This window comes from Citrus sinensis, chromosome 8 (assembly GCF_022201045.2).
Source record: "Citrus sinensis cultivar Valencia sweet orange chromosome 8, DVS_A1.0, whole genome shotgun sequence".
Classification (NCBI taxonomy): domain Eukaryota; kingdom Viridiplantae; phylum Streptophyta; class Magnoliopsida; order Sapindales; family Rutaceae; genus Citrus; species Citrus sinensis.
In genome coordinates this window covers 27,345,651-27,366,058 of record NC_068563.1, presented here as the reverse complement: position 1 = coordinate 27,366,058, position 20,408 = coordinate 27,345,651, and the positions used below count along the sequence as shown (strand labels likewise).

Below are 20,408 nucleotides of genomic sequence, written 5' to 3'. Positions count from 1 at the left end.
TACAGTTATAAAAATTATTATTTTGACTTAATTATATTTAGTGCAAACGATGTAGAGGTAAAATATGTGCTATATTAATAATTAATTAATAGAGCATATTAAATCCTATGCATAATATTGATAGAAAATGAATAGACACGAACGCATAGTTTCAGAAAAATTAGTACCTTTATTTACATCTATATTGAGAATATCTAAAATCGTCATACTACAAATATGAAGAATAAATTATTGTCTCAAATAAATTTTAAAGAATATTTTATTTCAACTTAAGTCTTTAATGTAAAATAATATATATTTCTTTTCAATAAACATATAAGTATTACTACGTAAAGATAAGTTCGTTAAAATAGAATCTAAAAAAAATTAATTTATTGCAATATAAGATTGATTTTTATTTATAATTGATCCAAACTAGGACTTAAATTCTTATGACTAGAGAAAATTTTTTTTTTCTTCTATGAAGAATATCCCTAATAAGGAATTGTGACCTAATGAGGAATTTGACCGTACATAACTTAAAATTCACAATGGCGCAATATCGCAATGAAACCCATAATGTATATTTTTTTTGGGATACTAATAAATGAAATATTTTATGTTTTCATGCATGGTTTTCCTTTTAAAAAAAAAAATCAATTCCAAAGCTGGATTTGGACTTGGAGAAGAATACGTATGTGCTGTCGTGGGGGGTGAGCAGTGATGTCCAATTATATTATTACAAAAAAAAGTTAGCAGCTCGACACGAGGTGTCAATTTCAATAGTGGACATTGAGGAATGTGGCGCATTTTTTCAGTTGTTTCAGGCAGAGTCAAAAGGGTGGCGACACCCTGGCATTCCAATTGTCATCATTGACCTAGTATTCTATTCTCGTAGTGGAAGTCCTCAAGGGACCTATCCTGTACCCCACTTACCAAATTGTTTATTTTATCATTCTTTTCTCACTTTTTGCTATCAGATGCGGGGATGAAGATCTTGGATTCATGGCAATCATAAAATAAACTAAGTATATAATCTGTATGAAAAATAGTGCACTATTGAAGACATATCTGTACAGAGCTTGATTAACCATGGCAGCATAAGATATGCTGCTGCCGCTGCCAGGTGCCAGTTTCAACTTTGATTGAATCAAAGAATCGTTTTTGCAAACACATAGCTCGATTCCTGTTGACTGTTGTTTGTATATGAACTAATTTCTAACTGGACCTTGCGAGGAAGAAGATAATCGTGATGATGGCTTCAGTAGAACTGCTTTTGCCGCATCCAGATGGTTCAGGCGACAAGTACCTAGAAGAAATTCTGGGAGCTCTTCTTCTGTATTTGCCTAAGCAAAGACCATACAGCATGGAAGAGGATGTAAATGAAGTGATAGATCATGATAAAGGTGAAATTTGCACCAGCAAAAGCAAAAATGGGAACATTGATTGATATATTGTAACATGAAACTTTGAGATTTCTCTTCCATTTAAATTGAAATAATCTAGAAGCTACAGATATCATTGGGAAAATTTTAGTCTACTTCAGGATGATTCATGAATAAATACAGAGGGCATAAAAGTAAATAAAAATAAAAGCTTGAAGAACCTTTTGCCCATGTACAGAAGTAAAAGGATTTTACCTGTATCAAAAATGCCATTTCTATAACCAGGTTGTTGAGGTAACCGAGAACAAGACTGACCACACCCCTTGCAACTGTTGATGACCCAATATCAACCCCAAGCTGACATGACAGTGGAAAGTGTCATGATTAGCATCTTACAAAGGTGAAACAATATCTTAAATGTTGGTCCATCTAGTAAACGCCTATTAAGTTGGTTTTCTTAATGAATTGCAGAACCCCAGCAAGATCCACATGCATAGATACGAATTTGAATAAATTATGAACCTTTAACTAAATATGTGGTGTTTGATGTTGCGTGAACACGGTTCCACATAATTTAAGTCACTTGCTTCTCCTCCCATCTCACCCAATATAAAATATAATATGCTAGAACAGAATAATTACCTCTAAATAGTTCTTCCCATGGAAATAGTTAATTTCCAGGGCTTGACCAATCAGGCAAGCTTTCTTTCCCACACTTTGCTTTACTATCCACGAACCCTGCAAAAATAAGTTTTAAACCAATATGAGCCACGTATTATAGAAGGTGTTAGATGCAGCATGCAGCAAAAAGTGAATGTACTCCCTTCCTAACAGGTTACAGGCAATAAATCTATTGAGTTGAGATTATTGTAAGCCTTAGATTCAGGAACTTAGGAACTTAGATAATGAACAAATGTGGAACAAAAAAGATAGAGAGAGAGATCCAAGAATCATTTCAAAATGACATGTTTACAAGGAAAATCTAAGATAAAAAGGCATAAAACCTTTCTTTAATTGAGTAATTGGTGCTAAGTATATTTTTCCTCTGTCTTTGTGTATTTTCTTCTACAAATGACGCCATTAGGCGATAAAAATTCCATGCAAGAAAACCATGACATTGTAGACCAGATAATGTGCAACAGTTATCATCTTCACAAACCTCAGATATGTATGGTATGAGCTTGAACCTCGAATTTCGATATGCATCGTCTCCATTGATAAAGCTTTCCAGCAAGGGTGCATCCTTGACAGGAGTAGTCATCATATAGTATAGAGCTAGGCTATATGTTGTTGAACCAGGCACCTGTTTCACATAGACAATCCAATCATTCTATTCTAAATGCACAATACAAGTAAGAAAAGTACAGGTGAAGCTTTGTTTTGCTTGAGCATAGTATAATAGTATAAATTGAGGTTTGCTTGACTTGACTTGACTTGACTTGACATTACCTGTATGTTTATAATGAAGAAAAATTCCGGCCCACCCTGCTCCGCATATTTCTGCAGAATAAAACTCGTAAAATTTCTAATAATCTAACATCAATGGAATCCAATCAAAATTAAGTACAAGATCTTTTCCACACAATTAAAGATTAACCTGAACTATTCCCCCAGGACGACCTCCAAGATCATCTTCACGTTTGTCAGATTTTAGCCAATCTGCAGCAACCATTTGCATCAAGGTGCCTTTTGCCTTAACCTGAAATCAAACAATAAACTAATTGAGAAATAATTAGAACCACACAAATAAGAGATTTACATTTCCATCAGGACATTGGAAGATTCAGGAACATCATCACAATGATACCCAAAAAAAATCGAACACAGGCTCCATGAATTGTCACATTCATTATATTACCATTAGTAAGAGGGAACATTCAAAACTACAAAATGTGGAACATACAAGCAGACCTTTTATAGACGCACCATTTACATTACTAATTGCGCTGGTTAATACCTTCTGACGGTCTTGCAGGTAATTCTTTCCTCGAATTAAGAATGTAGAGGGATCTGTTGATGTCCAACTGCAAGGTAAGGTGCAAGTTGGATCCTTTTGAAGAGTGGTTCCGTAGCAGCAAGAAAAGTTATCTTCCTTTGCTGTCCCTTGTAAGTCAACATAGCCCCTCTTTTGAACTGTCATACACAGAAGTCTCTTGACATCAATAGTCAATAGATGACGAAACAAATGGGTAACGCAAACAGCTATAACACAGGCAAATTCAAGATTACAGCAGAATATTGCCCAAATTGAATTCACCTGCAAGATCGTGCAATTTTCTGACAAACCCAGCAGCTGTTGATATCTTTGGATGTCGTGTATCCTGCAACTCACATCATTGAGTAAGTAAGAAAATCAAAGCAATAGGCAGATTTTCAGTATCGATTGAAGGATAAGTATCATAATCCAAAAACAGTTCTTTAGTGAACATGTGACCGATGCAGAATGACCTTTAAACTACAATTTCATTTCATAAATGAGAACAAACAAGAACAAATATGAAAGAGTTGGTACCTGAGAATTCATTTCCGGACCAAAATCAGAAGTCCAGCCATTTTCTGAATCATCATAGTCCGATGGTTCAGGAACATCAAAGAATTCATCAGCAGCATCATTCAGGCCTACGAGGCTAGCATGTTCTGAAGAGACTTGATCCACTTCTTCACTTGTATTTTTCTTGCTGTTCCCATCCTCTGTTGGCATTTGAACCATGTTACCATCTGTTTGATGCATCCTCATGTTTCTTGTCAACTCTCCAGATAAAAATTCTGGGGAAGAATAATTTCCTTGTTTTGCTCTAAAAAGTTCTCGTAATGCTGCAAACATAAAAATTTAGTATTTCCCAATTCATTTCATATAAGATCATGAAATTCACAAAAATAGATGAATATATTGAACTGTATACAGTTCATGTATACCAGCAACTCTTCCAAGCATGCGGATGGTAATAGATCGAGCTGAAGAAGGTTGCAGATAAGATCTCCAGCATTTCCAATCAATAGCAAGCATGTGCTTTACAACTGATATTTTCCCATGGTTCATAGGAGTTATAACATATCCCCCGCCTGCAAAAATGGAAGATATTATCTCTGATCTCCCCCTTGGTAATCTAAACCATATATCAAAGCAAGAACAAAAAAATACAGAGACTCATCAAGAACAGTTCACAAAACAAAATAGTCAAAACACAATGTGATAGAAAAATCATATTGAATAAGATCACAATAAATTAATGAATGATAATAAAAATACAATTATACAAGAGCGTGTCAACCCATTTCTCTAGAAACAAAAGTAAATTTGAAAGATAGTCCGACCACAAAGATTTCCAGCAGTTAAAAATACCAATAGCCCTCATGTTTTATATGTTTATTCATGTATGAATACAAGCGACTTAGGAAAGTACAACAAATATTGTTTTCTTCTAAATTTTAAGCATACATTACTTTTAAGGCAGGCACGAACGGAGCCTTTCTGACGTGGACATTTCTTGTGAAACACGGAATGATAGAGTATAACTGTGAAAGAATTAACAAACGAAAGTTATTTCTAATTTTTCAAAATTAGACAAGGATATATTTTTAAGAATTTCCTCCACCAAAATAACAACCATATGTTCCATCGTCTTCCCTTCTCCAGTAACGCCGCAGCAAGAGATCTCTCCTTTTCATTCCCCTGCAAATTTTAGCATGTAAAAACAAGATTTAAAACTGAATGAAAATTTTACGCCATCCGCATTAAAAGAAGTCATGATGTAAATTAAAGATCCGGATCTTACCAAGGTAACCAATCACTATATAACTGCTTGTGGATAATATCGGTATGACCATCGAGGTGTTCAACCACACAGCCCCTGTAGAAACAGAAGTCCCATCTGCAAGAGGATTTGCAAAATTACCTAGGTAGCAGATGCATAATTTTTTTAATAACAAGACTCATTATTTGATAATTAAAGAAACAATGTTTATTTTATTTTTATTTTTATTAATTTTTTTTTTTGGGCGGGGAAACTTAATATAAGAAGAACAAATATAAAGTTACAAAGTTGGACTAGGTGTCCACAAATATAATCAGAAGGAGAGAGAAAGGAGAAGGGAAATAATCTATACAAAGCCCACCCATAGCTCCAAAGATATCATCCTCCTCCAATCCAAAAACATTATATTAGAATTGTACAAATTAACCCATCACCTCCTACCACCGTGCACAAATAAAGGATTCTAATCATTGGTGAAATGGGCATATGTCATATGATTGGGAAAGGGGGTTAACAATCGATCCAAACAATATGTTTTAGTTGACTTTAGAGTGCATGTCAGTCCACGTAAGTCCTGGCTTTCAAGATTACTTAATTCTAGTCTTGGTATAAACATCCTCACAGTGGGAATTGTCTTTGCTTATGGATGTAGTCACTGCATTTTTTATGTTCAAAGAGTGCCATTTTAAGTTTAGATGTCTTCACAAACACTCTTTTTCAACTATGGTAACTTGGTAAGCAGTATAGTAGTTTTAACAACATAAAGCTTTGTCTGAAAAAAGGATCAGTTGGAAGAAATGCCTAGGTTCAAAGGTGGCATGAATCACAAGTTAACGCTTATAGTACCACAAGTTTAAATGATATCAGGCAAATTTACTCTGATCTTGAGGCACCAAGAGACATAAGTGTCTGGAAAATTGCTTCTGAAGTACCATCCACCACCCCCACAGCCATTATTGCAGGATGATCGTCCCACTGCAGACAGAATAAACGTATTCAATTCTTGATCTGCAAGTGTAGATGGCAAAAAAGAAACACAACCAACCTTTCCACGAGAGCCCCTATCTTTTCCTTCTTTAAACAGACGCAGACCTGCATTACACTTGTGATTTCAGGCATGCAAATTGAGCTATATAGATCAAAAGGTAATAAGTTTGTACAAACCATTCTGACAACCAAAGATTGTCCAAGGAGAAGGTGCAATAACATCAGCGGTCACTTGCTCCATCTGAGTCCCCGAACAAAGAGTCCAGTCAATAGACTTCGTGTGACTTGCCCTGCTGGAACCGCTCAATCTAGATGCATAAAAAATCAGTAACTAAGCCAAAGATAATCACGGTATATTAACTTTCTGGACCACAAAAGACCTCGCTAACTTCTTTTCTAGACGAGTTCAACAAAACTATTTTAGTGAAAAGGCTAACAAAATGAAATGAAGGATGTATGTTTGTAACTGTCATGCTTTATGCGAAATTTTGATTTTTGAAAGCAGTAACAGCTAAAGTGATTGGTAAAATGTGCTTATACTTGGCAGCTAATGTTTATGTTTATCATCCACCCATTCACTTATACTTGACAGCTACTTATTCCACTCGACATCAAGAACTAAAAACCACAGATCGAAAAACGACACTTATTGCAAAGGCACTATATATAATGTACCTAAAAGACTCCCAAGGGCTATTCGGACAACCAATATGATCTCCTACTCCTTGGTGCGGACCACCCTGCATAAAACATAAAAACATGAATTAGTTAAATGACACGTGCAGTCATCTATAAATCAACAATAAAAAGCAATTTAAAAACCTTTAAAGCTGCTTCTTGTAACGAATGAATCCATTTTGCAGCTTCTTCAGGACTGCTTGCTCCTAGCTACGACATAAACCTTCACAACTTACACTCCGAAATTTCACATAAAACTCAACAGTTATTTTATGCAATTATTACCTTACCTTAAGTTGATCATTATGATTAGACGTATTATAAAGAGTAAATATAAAGAACACCTGCAAGTTCAAAAACAAATAAATAGATAAAAGCTTGGCCACCAGTACAAAAACTTATTTAAAAATATAATAAACCACTATAAATAAATAAACAAAAAGTAACCGCCACGCAAAACGTCACCGTTCTCGTACTTTTCTGTGAATACTTTCTCTTCCATTGTCCGTTACTCGAATGCAAGAATCTATAATCGCACTCCTAACAGGATCCTGAAAAAAAAATTTTAAAAGAACTCAAAAATCAGTTAAATAAACAAAATGCAAGACCAAAATTGAAAAAAAAGTAATCTAAAAAACAAGAAGAGAATTAAACGACCTCATTTTTGGAATGGGGAACGGATTTGAAACTTTTGAGAAAATGATCTTCTAAAAGGAAGTAGCGTTTTCTAGAGTACTGCAAACCAATCCGATTCGATCGAATTAGATGGAGCCAGCCTTCCATTCTCCCCTGGCTCGTGATTTGCGAGTTATCCATTTTTAGATTCCTCAAGAAACCTCAAAAATCAATCAAAACAAATAATTAAAAAAAAATTAAACTCTTAATTCATTTACTGAAATTCATCAGTTATGAGTGATGTCGTGATTAGTGAAGAGTGTTTTGTAAAAAATTTGCAGGTAAAAGGAAAAGAAAAGAAAGGAGAGGATTTTTTTTTTTCCCCTCTCTTTCTTTTCTTTTCTTTTCTTTCTGGTTAGATTTTGTTTGTTTGTTTGCTCGCTGTCAAAGCAAAAGCAATTGGCGAATGCAAGGCAACTGAATTTTGCTGATGAAAGGCGAGGGTGAGTGCGTATGTAGGACAAAATTAAGCGAATCGTCCTGATAGATGTGAATTGACTCTTTAGTCCCTGGATGTTCGTTGGATCTTTCTTTCTTTGATTCCCTTGGCATATTTTATTTTCTTTTTCTTTGAGTTTGAGGTTATTTATCTTTTATTTTTAAATTTTTTTAGGACTATTTTTAATTTTTTTTAATAATGTATATTATTGACGAAGTAAGTAATCAGTTTCGAGTGGCTCACTAATGGTTTAAAATTGCAACGAATCGTTTCACTACTTTTGTAAAGCTTTCATGAGTTGACCTAAATTTGAAGTTTTTGATTTATATTATAATATCTTTAGTTAATTATCTTATTATTTTTAATAATTTAAAAAATATGATCATATAATTCATATGTGAAGACCGTATTTTTACCAAACAATTGCCACTGCTATAATAAAAGTTAATTGTGACTTTAACTAGAAAAAATCATATATAGTTTTTCATCTAAAGAATACTAATTTTTAAATTCAATCATTTTCAAGAAAAAAGTTAAAGCGGAACCTCATAATGAAAAAATATATATATTTATTTTTAATGCCAATGAAAATCAAATCTCTTCCTCAAATCTCATCCATACAAGAATAAGAACAGTTCATACCATGATTTTTGTTTTTTATTTTGGGAAAAATTACTAGAATATTATAAATTTTTGTAAATTTTTTTTTTCATCTACATTTTCATGCATAAAAGGGGTGATTTGGACAAAACTTAATTTTTTTTTTTTTTTTGGTTTGGTTGGTACGCTGCATGCCCCCACCGGTTTGATTACAACTATATTATACGACATTCGTGCTTTTTTCTTTTTCTTTTTTAAGGAAAAAAGAATTTGACATTAGTGTCGAACTGAGGAATAAAAGAAAAAGTTAGGTCTCGTTACATCATCTTTTTGTAGTATCGCATTTTTCCTGTTGTAGGATTCGTTGCTAAGTTAAATATAAGTGGAGAATCAAATTGGTTGGCTTGACTAGCAAATACATTTAATTTTTCTTTTTTTTTCTTTTTCTTTTTTTCAAACATTCAAACTAACCGTAGAAGAAAGATAAGATATTGATATAGATGCGTCGTTCTTACCACCTGAAATATATTATTAAAACGAGTAATTTTGCACCGTAAAATTAAAAAATTCAGAAAAATAAATAAGAAACTCTTTCTATTATATATAATATTAATTTGCCAATGCTTGATGGAAGAAAGAACGTCGAGGCGTAGTTAATTAAAACCAAAATTATCGTAATCTACTCCGCAATCTAGTGGTGTTTAGTGATTATAGGTTGTCATCAAATAATAATATTAAATTTAGGCTGGTGCTACGTTACGTTAAGCGTAACTCCCACATGTCTCCCTGGTGAACCGTAATAATCAATAATCCAATCTTTTATTTTACGTTCTCATTAACTTAAAAAACCCCTACTCGTTTCTCTGGTGAGTGGTGATAATACAATCTCTTACGTTCTCATAACAAAGTCTTTTTTTTTATAAATATTTTAATATATGTGGTAAGTCTTGTAAATATTGGTAAGTGTAAGATAAATTTTTATATTTTAAGCATAAATTACAGCCGATGCTGTAACAATCTGTACTAATGCAGGCATAAAGGCCTGGTTTCTCTGGCACATCTCATTGAGCTCTGTATGACTCGATATATAACTCTTCTGTACGAATATCCAATAATTAATAATTAATAGTACTCTTTTTTTCTTTTTTCTTTTTTTTTTTTGATAAAAGTTCTTTAAAATTTTCATTTTTAGGCTTTTGGCCATTAGTGGGTAAGGAAAACTTTCGCCTGACAATCAGGGCACAAGTGGGTGGCCAATGATTTCTTTTTCTTGGGTACATGAATTGACCACTCATTAGATTTTGCAAACTCTAATGTGCCGCGTGGCAGCTTCTCTACCCCGTTTCTCTCACACACATTTTACCTTTTTTTTTGGGGTAAAATAACATACTTTTTAACTAATTTTTAGTACTTAGACTACTCAATTTGTAGTTTTAGAAAAAGTAATTTGATATATTTTTAACTTAAATGTCTTCTCATCCAAGAATCGAATGCCAAATCCCTCGTGCAATCTTAAGCAATATTACTAGATACATTAACTAATAATATCCTTAAAACTTGTGATCAAGTAAAGAGATATCCTTAAAATTTGTGATCAAGTAATATATTTTATATAAATAAAAATAATCTTTTAAAATACGTTATGAAGCTTGTGAAATCAACTAGAGAGATTATCAATGCATTATATATTTTTATGAATGAAACTACGAGTCTTTAATTTTAACCTTAAAAAAAAAACCTTTTTTGCTTTTACACGATACATGCATATAAATATATTCGTCCATATTTATTGATAACGTAAGTCTTCTTTTGCCATTTTTTTTTTTTTGTCGTGTAATTTTCATTTTCGAATTTCGCATAGGGATTGGGAGATCACATGAAGCATTATTTATGTCTTGCATGTTTTGTACTTGGAAAGCAACGCATGATCATTTCCCATGCATGACATGAACCATCGAATCAAAGTCTTCGGACAAAGATGCTTTCTTGTAGGAAACAGCAGCAAGATTTGGCATGCATGCATGCATATATCAATATCATCTAGTGTATGTGCGTGCTTTCCCAATGCATTCGAGGAGAAAAATTTATAGGACCACTTCTTTAAACATCGATTTAAATGTTCTTGCTCGGGAAGCTGCAGCAGAATCCAATGGCTTTACATGATTCTTCAAGGAATATGATTCTCTCCTTATTTGAGCAGTACTAAATTTGTAAGTATCTTTTGTTATGTGTCTTTGAATGGTAGTAAATGGATAAAATTTTTTTTTTATTTATTAACAATAAATTAGCAATTAAGTTATTTGGTCAAGACATGATCAGATCAGGAGAGAATCTTAATCCTTTTTCAAAAGCATCAACGTTGTAATGATAAGGTGAATTTACTCGTAGTTTGAATTTTATAACTATATTTAAAAGAAAATCAAGCAAAATTTATGTATGAGTCGAACCTAAACATATATATTTACTATTAATAAAATGCAAATAATATTTTTTTTATATAAAATTGCCCGTAAACTTACAAATTATTAGGTTGATAAAATAATTGTAAATAATAAAAGTTTGAAAAATTAAATTATTGGAAGAAGCCAAGTGAAGAAGAGAATCAGCAAGCAAGCAAAGCCAGCAATATGATTTTATTATTGTTCTCAAATTTAAGTGTATGCGATTATATAAAATGGTCGTCTATTTATAGTATAATTTTCACCGTTTATTTGACTTGTAACAGTAATTTGTGTTGCAAATTAAGTAGTGCACTGGTCTTTTATTTTATTTTATTTATAATGTAATACGTATACAACTAAATGTACAATAAAGTGACTGCCCAACATAAAGCTCACGATTAAATCACATTAAATCCTAACATAAAAACTCCCAACCTGAGTTGTTGGTTATGAATATTTTATCATAAATCATAATATTGCAACAAAACACTAAATATTTTTTTTAAAAAAAATCCCAAACAATGTAAAATAAGTTATAGCTCTCAAGGACACGATTAAATGATTTTCAAGTAGTTTTATTTGATTGACTATCTGAATTTAAATTTCGAGAAAAGTAAAGAATTAAAAAATAAATTTAGTCTTTGTCTATCTTTTACTTTTAAGAAAAAAAATTAAATAAGTTATAAACGATTAAACTGAAAAGGGCTTATATGGTATTTTATTTTGGAAAACAACACTCACCTAAATTACGGGGAAAAAGAGGAAAAAAAAAAGATAAATGAAGTTATAAACTGAAACCTACCAGCTAATTGACCAATTGGGTGTTGCTCTCTTAGCTGGCAACGCGCAGCTGACAAATAATATTCAAAACTTTAGAATAATAATATTAATAAAAGAATCATATTGTTGTAAGCTTTTGCTAGCCAACCTTCCCAGTTTCCAACCTGCCAACCATATAATATAATAACGACATACCGGATAATGTTCCAACTCGACAGGTTTCCCGCCCCAGCTAATCAAATATCGTGAATATTAAGTGATGTCGTTTTGGTAGGAACATGTCGTTTTCAGAAATGCTAATAATTTTTCTGATTTTTAATCTCGGAAGTCTCTCCGGTTAATGTGTAACACCTCCGAGTTTTATTTCACTTGATTTTTTTTCTTTTTTAACACTGATATTTATAATAAAAATATATGTATTAGGATCGGTTCATTTGCCTTTATATTGATATTAGACAATTCTATATGTAAAAAATTATTTTTGATAGAAAATATTTCTTCTGCTTTGAGGTGGTGTTACGTTTAAAAAAATGAAGACGAGAAAAAGAGAAAAAAAAAAAGAGAGAGAAAATGAAATAAAAGAAAAAAAGTTTAATTTATATTATTCGATTTGCCACAAAATTAAAAGAATAAAAAAAATTACATAATCTTTTATTTAGATAATTTTAACCTTTGGTATTAAACTTTCATAATTTAACTAAATATATTTATTCAAACTTGTTTTTAAATTACTTAAGACAAATACTTAACTCACAATTTTGATTTTTTTTCTTTAATTTGAAATTTTCATTTAAAACAAAAAATTCAAACAACTCTAAAGGAGTTGCCACTAGAACCGCCGACCGAACCACCTCCGGAGGCACCTTGTCACCATTTTTCGGTGCGTGAATATCATCATTTTGATCGAAATTTTTAAATCTATTGCACTAATTTTGCCTAAAAATTTGTCAAATCACCTGAAATAATGATGTTGAGGTGAATTCTAATTCTTTTGAACGAAGTGTGAATCTAGATGCGTCGCATTTTCAGGTCATCAACTGCACCTCTGTGTAGATCGGCGATGGAAAAATCCAATGATACCGGCGATGATGTCCCACATGCTAATGGAGGTGGCAGCACAGCGATTACCTTCGGGCGGCGAGTGGCTGTTCGGCCTTCTATTGCATTTCTAACTTTTAATATTTTCAAATTAATCAAAATTAAAAATCATCGATTGTATTGTTTTAAGAAATTTTATAAAATAATAACTTTTTAATTACAATAAGCTAATTCATAATAAACTATGAAAGGGTAAATCTGCAAGTTTTGATTTCTAGTGGGGAGAGAATTTATTCTCGCCGTGGAATCCAAATCCTTCAATTTAAGGGAATTTAGATTTCATTAGAAATTGCATTCCAACCTTTTACTACCAACCGAACAATAGAAAGGAGAAAGAAGATTCAAATTCTTTCCCATTTCCTTTCGGAAAAAAAAATTCTTTTCCACTTTGTATTGTATTTAACTTGATTTTGGGTCAATGGCCCTTGGTCCAGCGGTGAACCTCTACATTTACAGTTAAGCAGGATTGTGAGGGTAAATGTTTGAGTTTTCACGGACTTAAACTTCCTCAATTAAGCATTATTCATGATTGTGTAGCGTTATTTGCAAGTCTTTCTCCCTTATGAAATGCGAGTTGAGAAGAGACATCCTTCGTCTGTGAGGATTATTTGTCTGTCTGAGTATGTACTTTATAAAATTTAATGTAATAATTTAAATTATAGTTATATATTTTATTATAAATATCAATGTAATGATCTATTGTTACGACAATTGTGTAATGATCTATTGTTATAGCAGTTGTAAATATCTTTATAATACAATAACTTGATGTGTAATTAGTATTAAAAAAAAAACTTCGTATTTCAAAAAATAGATGGTAAGTATTCAATACTAACGCACGAACTCACTTTTTTCCTGCTATTGAATGAGAGGAGATGAATCATGTCACATGGGTTTTAGAGGCATCTTCGGCAAAATAGACATCTTGTGCCAATATTTCGGAACTCTGCAAATCACTACTATTTCAAAGGTTTTCAATCACATTAAAGGATACCCACCACATGAAGCACTTCAGCATGGGAGGTTTTCACTATTAATGACTTCAGTGCTCCTCACACCCTGATCCACAGTAAATCAGCTATCATTGTTTTGTTTTGGCCAAATATTTTAATATTTGGTGTCTCATACTAAAAATATAAGTTATATCCCGAAATAAATCAGCTATCATGCCAGAACAGATATGTCATTTTTTTTGGGGCTGATATGAGAGTGATTATTATAATTTCTTCCAATATGCTACAAATTAATATTTGCTCACTGGCTGATTTAATTTTCTTTTATTGATAGTCAGATGTCCACGAGAATCGCAATGGTAACAACAATCGATATAAGCTCTTAACAGTTTTAAACGTGGTGCTTTGCTTACATATACATGCTTTAGAGGGCCCAGAGCTTCATGTTATTTCGACGAAGCTTGGGCTTGGGAATACTTGTGAAACTACTGGGCTGGGGAAGGTTGATATGTTACAGGCTTGTCTCGTGCTCAAAATTTGCACGTGTAAAAATCATTTTCATTTTATATCATGCCATCTCCATGGTCCGACTGACATGCTATGTTGCTGTTATCCCGTGTTTGTTGCTTTTCAATGTATCCCTATTATCTCTTATCAGTATGCCACTCAAAACCTTTGGTGAGAGAGGGGTGTAAGTTTATTAATTCAAATATTTATCAGTTCAATCCAAAATTGAATTCCATGCGTATTAATTGCTAAGTAAAATCAAGCAGCCAAATTAGACTCGCTACATTCATACATTGAAAAGCAACAAAAATGAATTCAATGTAATGATTTTGAGTTCTATATTTGTTGATTTTTCATTCAGAGAAACGTATAATTTATAAAAAGCAATGGGTTATTATTATTTCGCTACTTAAGTCGTATAATATTAAGTGACTACAAGAAGTATTTTTGTCTATTATTTTACTACTACAATCTTGTAAAGCCTTTCATTTCATTGTTTTTCTATTATAACTGTTAGTTGCTTGATAAAATACTAATTTTACCTTTTAGTTTAGAATACACGAACGAAGGTGTCAGATAATGGATGGAAAAATATTGTTATTCCACTAAATTGTCAAATAGTAGTTTTAACCGTGAATTTATTATAACTACAAAAATAAAGAATTGACAAATATATCTTTAGATATTTGTGTTAAAAAAGGGCAAAATCAAGACACAAATCAAACACTTTTAAGCTTACGTGCAAAGTCAATACTTTTATATTTTTATTCCATAAGAAAACTCAAGTGATACCAACAAAAACTCCCTAATACCAACAGTGGAACCTTAAAAATCCATTATCAAAATACCCACCATATAATGCTTGTAGTCCATCACTAATGTTTAACCCAAAAAAAAAGAAAAAAAGGGCCAGTGAGCCGCTATGCACAGTGATCCTCTTGGCTGTGATTGGGGGGGGGGGGTTGGGAATCCAAGCAATTAATTCATTGGAGACGTAATATTATAATATATAAAAAAAGAACATTTTGTTAATATTTTGAGTTGAAAAAATATTAATTTGCCGTCATTGGAAAAGAAAGATTCTAAAATTGATTCACTTATTTACAAAATTTCTCCCACTAAAAAACAATTATTCCAAAAATTAACATTAAATTTAAGTCTTTTTTTTTTTTTAACCACTGAAGGCAATTGCCCTCCCTGCCCAACAAAGTGGAACCCCAACCTTGGCTGTGATTAAGTAACACTAACACCTGCACTAAGCAACTTCGATTAATTGACTTTTTTCGATGACAAACAACAAATGATAAACTGCAGCTTGGAACACCTCAAGTCTTCAACCAGCAGCCATTTGCGAGTTCATTTCAAGCTTCTTGGGTTTGGAAAATGGCGAGTTCAACCACCTCACAAATTAATAATTATTAGTTTAAACTTTTTCAACGATGATTCACGATATTCTATTCTTCTTTTGTCTCTCTCTCTCTCTCTTTCTTTTTTTTTTTTCCAGATATTTTTAACGTAAAATGATAATATTATCATTGTAATTTTAAAGTTTATACAATTTTATCTTTGGTTTTGTATGTAAAATCATCTTTGCTTCTTCATGTCAGTGTTTGACTAATGGTTATTAACAAAAAAAAGTAACAAAATGAAAGGTTTTGTAAAATTATAGTAATAAAATTATAGACAATAATATTTTTTTATAATCATTTATATTTTACAATTTATAAAGTAGTGAAATGATAATAATTGATGCTTTGAGTTCTGTTGGATCCGGTAATGATATCCATTTGAATTACATTGGAACTTGACAAAATTTTAATTGGATTATTGCTTATTTAAAGAATCATATCATTTAGACTCAACCAAAGAGTAATGAGGAAAGAAGAGGAGTAATACATGAAGCCTTGTCACAATTCTACGAGTATTAATCAAATTAAACAATAGAATCCTTAGCTGCTTTCTTAACTTCATGACCTTCTTTCTCTTGATGATGAGCCAAAAGTGCTGCTGTCTCTTTATGATCTTTCATCTGAAATCAAATTAACAACACCAAATTTCAAATCCCATTTGCAAAAACCTCAAATATTATAAGCAGAAAGAATTAAATTTCTCTATTGAAAATTGAAGCACACACACACACCTGAGAGCTCAATGAGAGGTCTCCGGATTGTTTCTTTTTATTTTCTTGAGCGCAGAAATATGAATACAATCCCATTCCGCAAATGGCAACCAAGATTCCAATTATGTTTCTCTCAGTGAATGGATCGTGAAGCAATGTGTAGCCAAAGCCGAGGACAAGACAAGTCTTGAGATGACCAAGCACTTGATATGTGACAGGTGATGTCTTGCCAATGACCAAAAATGTGCTAAAGTTTACAGATACTGCTATAAGACATGATAGGATGATAAATGCCTGCAACCATATTGAATCAAATTATGTTAATAAATTTTGAGGGTGAATCTTTAATACAGTGAAATAAATAGAATGGGTATGTATTATATTTACCAAGACTACTGGGGAATATTTATAGGCAAACACATTTTGCTTGGTGAGGAATTGATCAACTAGAGGGCCCGAGACAAAAAGGATAGCAGCTTGGAATGGAGCTGACTGATAGAGCAGCTGCGTTGATGAGACGTTAAGCCTCTTTTGTATTGTGTTTGTAAGCTAAATTAAGTATTAAGTTAAGAACAGACTTTTTCTTTAAAGGTTAGTTGTCTTTGACACGATTAGTTGGGATTTTATTTCATATTGACTCACCAAGGGACCAACCACTTAAAAAAGGATACAATTTGACCAACACAGGTGGTCACAATGGCTAGCAAAGAGAGGATTGTGCCAACCATGTTGAGCTGAAGATCAGTCACAGAAGCAATGCCAACTCCAACAAGTAATAGAAACAGAGAAAATTTTATCTTCTGACTGCAATCCACATAATAAAATCGGTCGTGAGTCAACAATCTAAACCCAACAATTAAATAAATATTTTTAGATAGGGGCACATAAACCATCGCGATTTTAATTTTATTTTACAATTCAAAACACATCTATTTAATTAAGAGAATCCAATGCTTATAAATCCTATTTTCAAAATTGTAAATATTTGATACACGTGTGTGTGTGTGTGTGTGTGTGTGTGTGTATATATTTAACCTGAATTGCTTTTTGAGAAAGAGAGTTTCCAGTAACACAGTGAATGGTATAATTGCAAGCTTTGTCATCTGCCAAAAAAGGGGCGCAAAAGGGTGAAAATGCAAACTAATTATAGTTCAAAAAGTATTGGAATCGAATTTCTCTCGTATCGAGATTATAAGTTTAGTTTTAAGAGTATATACTTGATAGAATCCGACGGAGTTGAATCCAAGGCTCAAGTTAAGAAGTCCGATGGAAATGCCATTAAGAATGCCAAAGAGCATGACAGTTTTCACGTCAACTGCCTTGCTCTCAAAGAAATTCAAGCGTTGTGCGGCATGGAGAGTGCAAAATGTTACCATCAGATGCCAACTTGTGAGTGTTGTCGCTAAATATAACAAGACAAAAAAAGAAAAAGAAAATTAAAGACCAGAGAAAAAAAAAAGGGTTAAATAATCGAAAAAGGAAAAGCATTATCACATCAACTTTCAAATTATTAACTAAAGAAAGAGGCTGTGTACCAAAAGGAAAGCCAAGGTTGCTCATTAAAGCTTTGTTGCAGATGACAATAGAGACAGATGATGCCACCGAAAGAAACAGTGCACCAATCACACCCAGTTGAAAGCTCGACATTTCTCCCATCTACTAATTCATCACCAAAAACAAGCAAAATATTTTTTTTTTTTGGGGAAAAAAATAAACAAATGGGTCAGAAAAGTATAATACATTGTATATGTATATTGATGAAATCAGCATTTATAAATTTTAGAAATGAACAGAATTTAAAGCAATAATTTTGAAATTCCGGTTGCTTCGAGACTCGGTCATTTGATAAAAGTTATTAATTATTGCTTATGACCGCGTCTATAATCATTGATATAATTTAAGCATACCCAGGTCACTAGATTTCTCATATATTAATCTTTTTGACGGTCGTATAATATTTTTTTAATGATGGTAGATTTGACAATCGGAGGCATAGTGTTATGGATAACGTGTCTCTACACATACAACGTAGATCATTAGTATTTTTATACGTATACTCCAGCGATTGGTGGCGACTGGTGGCTGAGTTGAATTGAGGATTGTCAATTGAAAAAAATGAAAAAGTCTAATAATCTCCATTAAAGTGTGATCAGCCCCCGCCCTGAATTCTGCCATCCCTGATTATATAATATATACGCTTTGACTGAATTTTTTTTATTGCAAATAAATCTAAAACTCGAAAAATGACTTTTCATAACATGCTGATGAATGTGCTTCCATTAAAATTTCAACCTTTGCTTTTCCGCTGTAATTGTAAAATCATAGATACTCTATTCGAAGTTTGGAAAATTTTCATTCTACTGAGAAATGTAGAGAGAAAAGTTTCTTGGAATGAGTTTTGGACCAATCACTGATAACAATTGCAAAAAGATTGTATTGCATGTGCAACTTTTTTTTACAGAAATTAAGTGTATGCCTTTCCTATAAATTTAAGAAGCTAGAGGATAAAGATGCATATAATATTTGAACTTACAACAGCTTACATACCTCTAAAGGAAGTGAGAAGCTTGGAGTTTTAAGAGCCTAGCTCGGATAAACTTCAGACAAACTGTAAAAATGGGCTTGATCGTGCAGCAAAAAAATACACAAAACTTCATGAAAATCACCACAATCCTGCAAAGTTACAATGACGATTGGCAGCTGGGATTTAATGGTAGCTTTCTTTTGTGTGATAGATTATGTGAGAGAGAGAGAGAGAGGGAGAGAGAGATTGTATGACAATGTTGAATATATTGGCAATGACCCTTTTTTATTTTTGATTGCTAAGAAGAGTTGGTGCCTAACGCCGTTTAATTTTTCATCAGCAAGAGCTTTATTTTTGTTTATTTTTTAACTCTCATCTCACGTGGTTCACTTCCAGAAGTAATATACAGTTCAAGTTGGACCACATTTCATTTTCATGTCCCCTAGTCACTCTTTCCATTTTATTATTTTGATTTCCCCTTTGAAATTTTCTTCGTAATTAGCAATTCAATTTTTTAGCAACCATTGATACTAATGGAAAAATCTTGTTGCCCATATTTTGCCTGACAACTTTTTTTTTTTTTTTTGGTAAAAAAAAGAAATTTGCTACATAAAACATGAAATGTGTTGATTTTTGTTTTTTATTTTTAAAAAAAATTCTAATGTTTACAAAGGGTTTTTGGATCAAAGGATTTGTCCTAAATCATCTGTTCAATCCTTTTACCAGCAAGACTATTAGTCTGAAATGTATTAAAATGAAAGGCTTAGCAGACAAGGCAGGAAGGTGAAACGAACATTTCTTTGTTTCTAAAATCAAAAGTGAAATGCCTGCAAATGCAAGCAATAAAGCTTTGCCAACCTCAAAACAAACTATTTTTTTGTTTGGTGAGCAAACTTCATTATCACTCCATATAAGCCCTGCTTCTTTGAACATCACTACTATCAATCACCAACCATCAAAGCAAATTTCTGAATACCTTTCACTCTCTTACAACATTATTTTGATGTTGCCTATATTATTCATCCAAAGAAAAATCACAATCACAATCATTGTATTGGAAATGAGCATAAACAGAAATTTGTAGTTGAGAGTAATTTAATGTCGTTGGACATTAGAAAAGAGTCTAGAATGAATGTTATTTATACATGAGGTACCCCCCCCCCCCCAACCCTACTCTTGACGTTGAAAAATAATTTTGATAGAAATTGTCCATAAGATCATGTATGGGGATGTATGGAAAGATTCAAAAAATTTCATAAAATCCCGTTATCTCTTAACATTAAAATGCTAAAAAAGGAAAAAGTAATTGTTTAGTGGTTAAGATGAACTTCTATACTAAAACTTTGACATTAAAGAGAAAATGAAGTATTATTAAAAATGTAAGAAAAAAAAAGGAAGGATAAAAATTAAAAAAAAAAAACATTAGGGGATAAAATAACAATATCTCAATTTTCAAAGTTCCCTCACAAATAAGCAATCCATAGTTGT

The 20,408-nt window shown here is 32.4% G+C and overlaps 2 protein-coding genes across 3 annotated transcripts; both read right to left on the bottom strand.

Annotated features, from left to right (window-relative positions):
- Positions 1–981: 981 nt before the first annotated feature.
- On the bottom strand, positions 982–7,865 carry LOC102622614 (protein ENHANCED DISEASE RESISTANCE 2). The gene is made up of 21 exons (XM_006488013.4): positions 7,442–7,865; positions 7,261–7,335; positions 7,075–7,128; positions 6,929–6,994; positions 6,782–6,846; positions 6,284–6,414; positions 6,165–6,211; positions 5,997–6,094; positions 5,141–5,236; positions 4,973–5,037; positions 4,809–4,880; positions 4,281–4,427; positions 3,877–4,178; positions 3,622–3,685; positions 3,322–3,497; positions 2,962–3,063; positions 2,814–2,864; positions 2,524–2,667; positions 2,007–2,102; positions 1,620–1,721; positions 982–1,325 (listed from the first exon to the last, which is right to left on the bottom strand). Exons 1-21 carry the CDS (start codon positions 7,598–7,600, stop codon positions 1,191–1,193), a joined length of 2,247 nt encoding a protein of 748 aa, XP_006488076.1. The 5' UTR covers positions 7,601–7,865; the 3' UTR covers positions 982–1,190.
- An 8,158-nt stretch (positions 7,866–16,023) lies between these two features.
- On the bottom strand, positions 16,024–19,203 carry LOC102622314 (UDP-xylose transporter 1). Of its 2 annotated transcripts, none has more exons than XM_025101800.2 (8): positions 18,944–19,203; positions 17,932–18,055; positions 17,614–17,798; positions 17,432–17,499; positions 17,068–17,200; positions 16,784–16,945; positions 16,418–16,690; positions 16,024–16,306 (listed from the first exon to the last, which is right to left on the bottom strand). In XM_025101800.2, the coding sequence occupies exons 2-8, from the start codon at positions 18,050–18,052 to the stop codon at positions 16,211–16,213; spliced, it is 1,038 nt and encodes a 345-aa protein (XP_024957568.1). In that variant the 5' UTR covers positions 18,053–18,055; positions 18,944–19,203; the 3' UTR covers positions 16,024–16,210. The 2 variants fall into 2 exon arrangements, with proteins under 2 accessions (XP_024957568.1, XP_006488075.1); XM_006488012.3 differs by having other exon boundaries at positions 17,932–18,052; positions 18,944–19,202.
- Between the last annotated feature and the right edge of the window lie 1,205 nt (positions 19,204–20,408).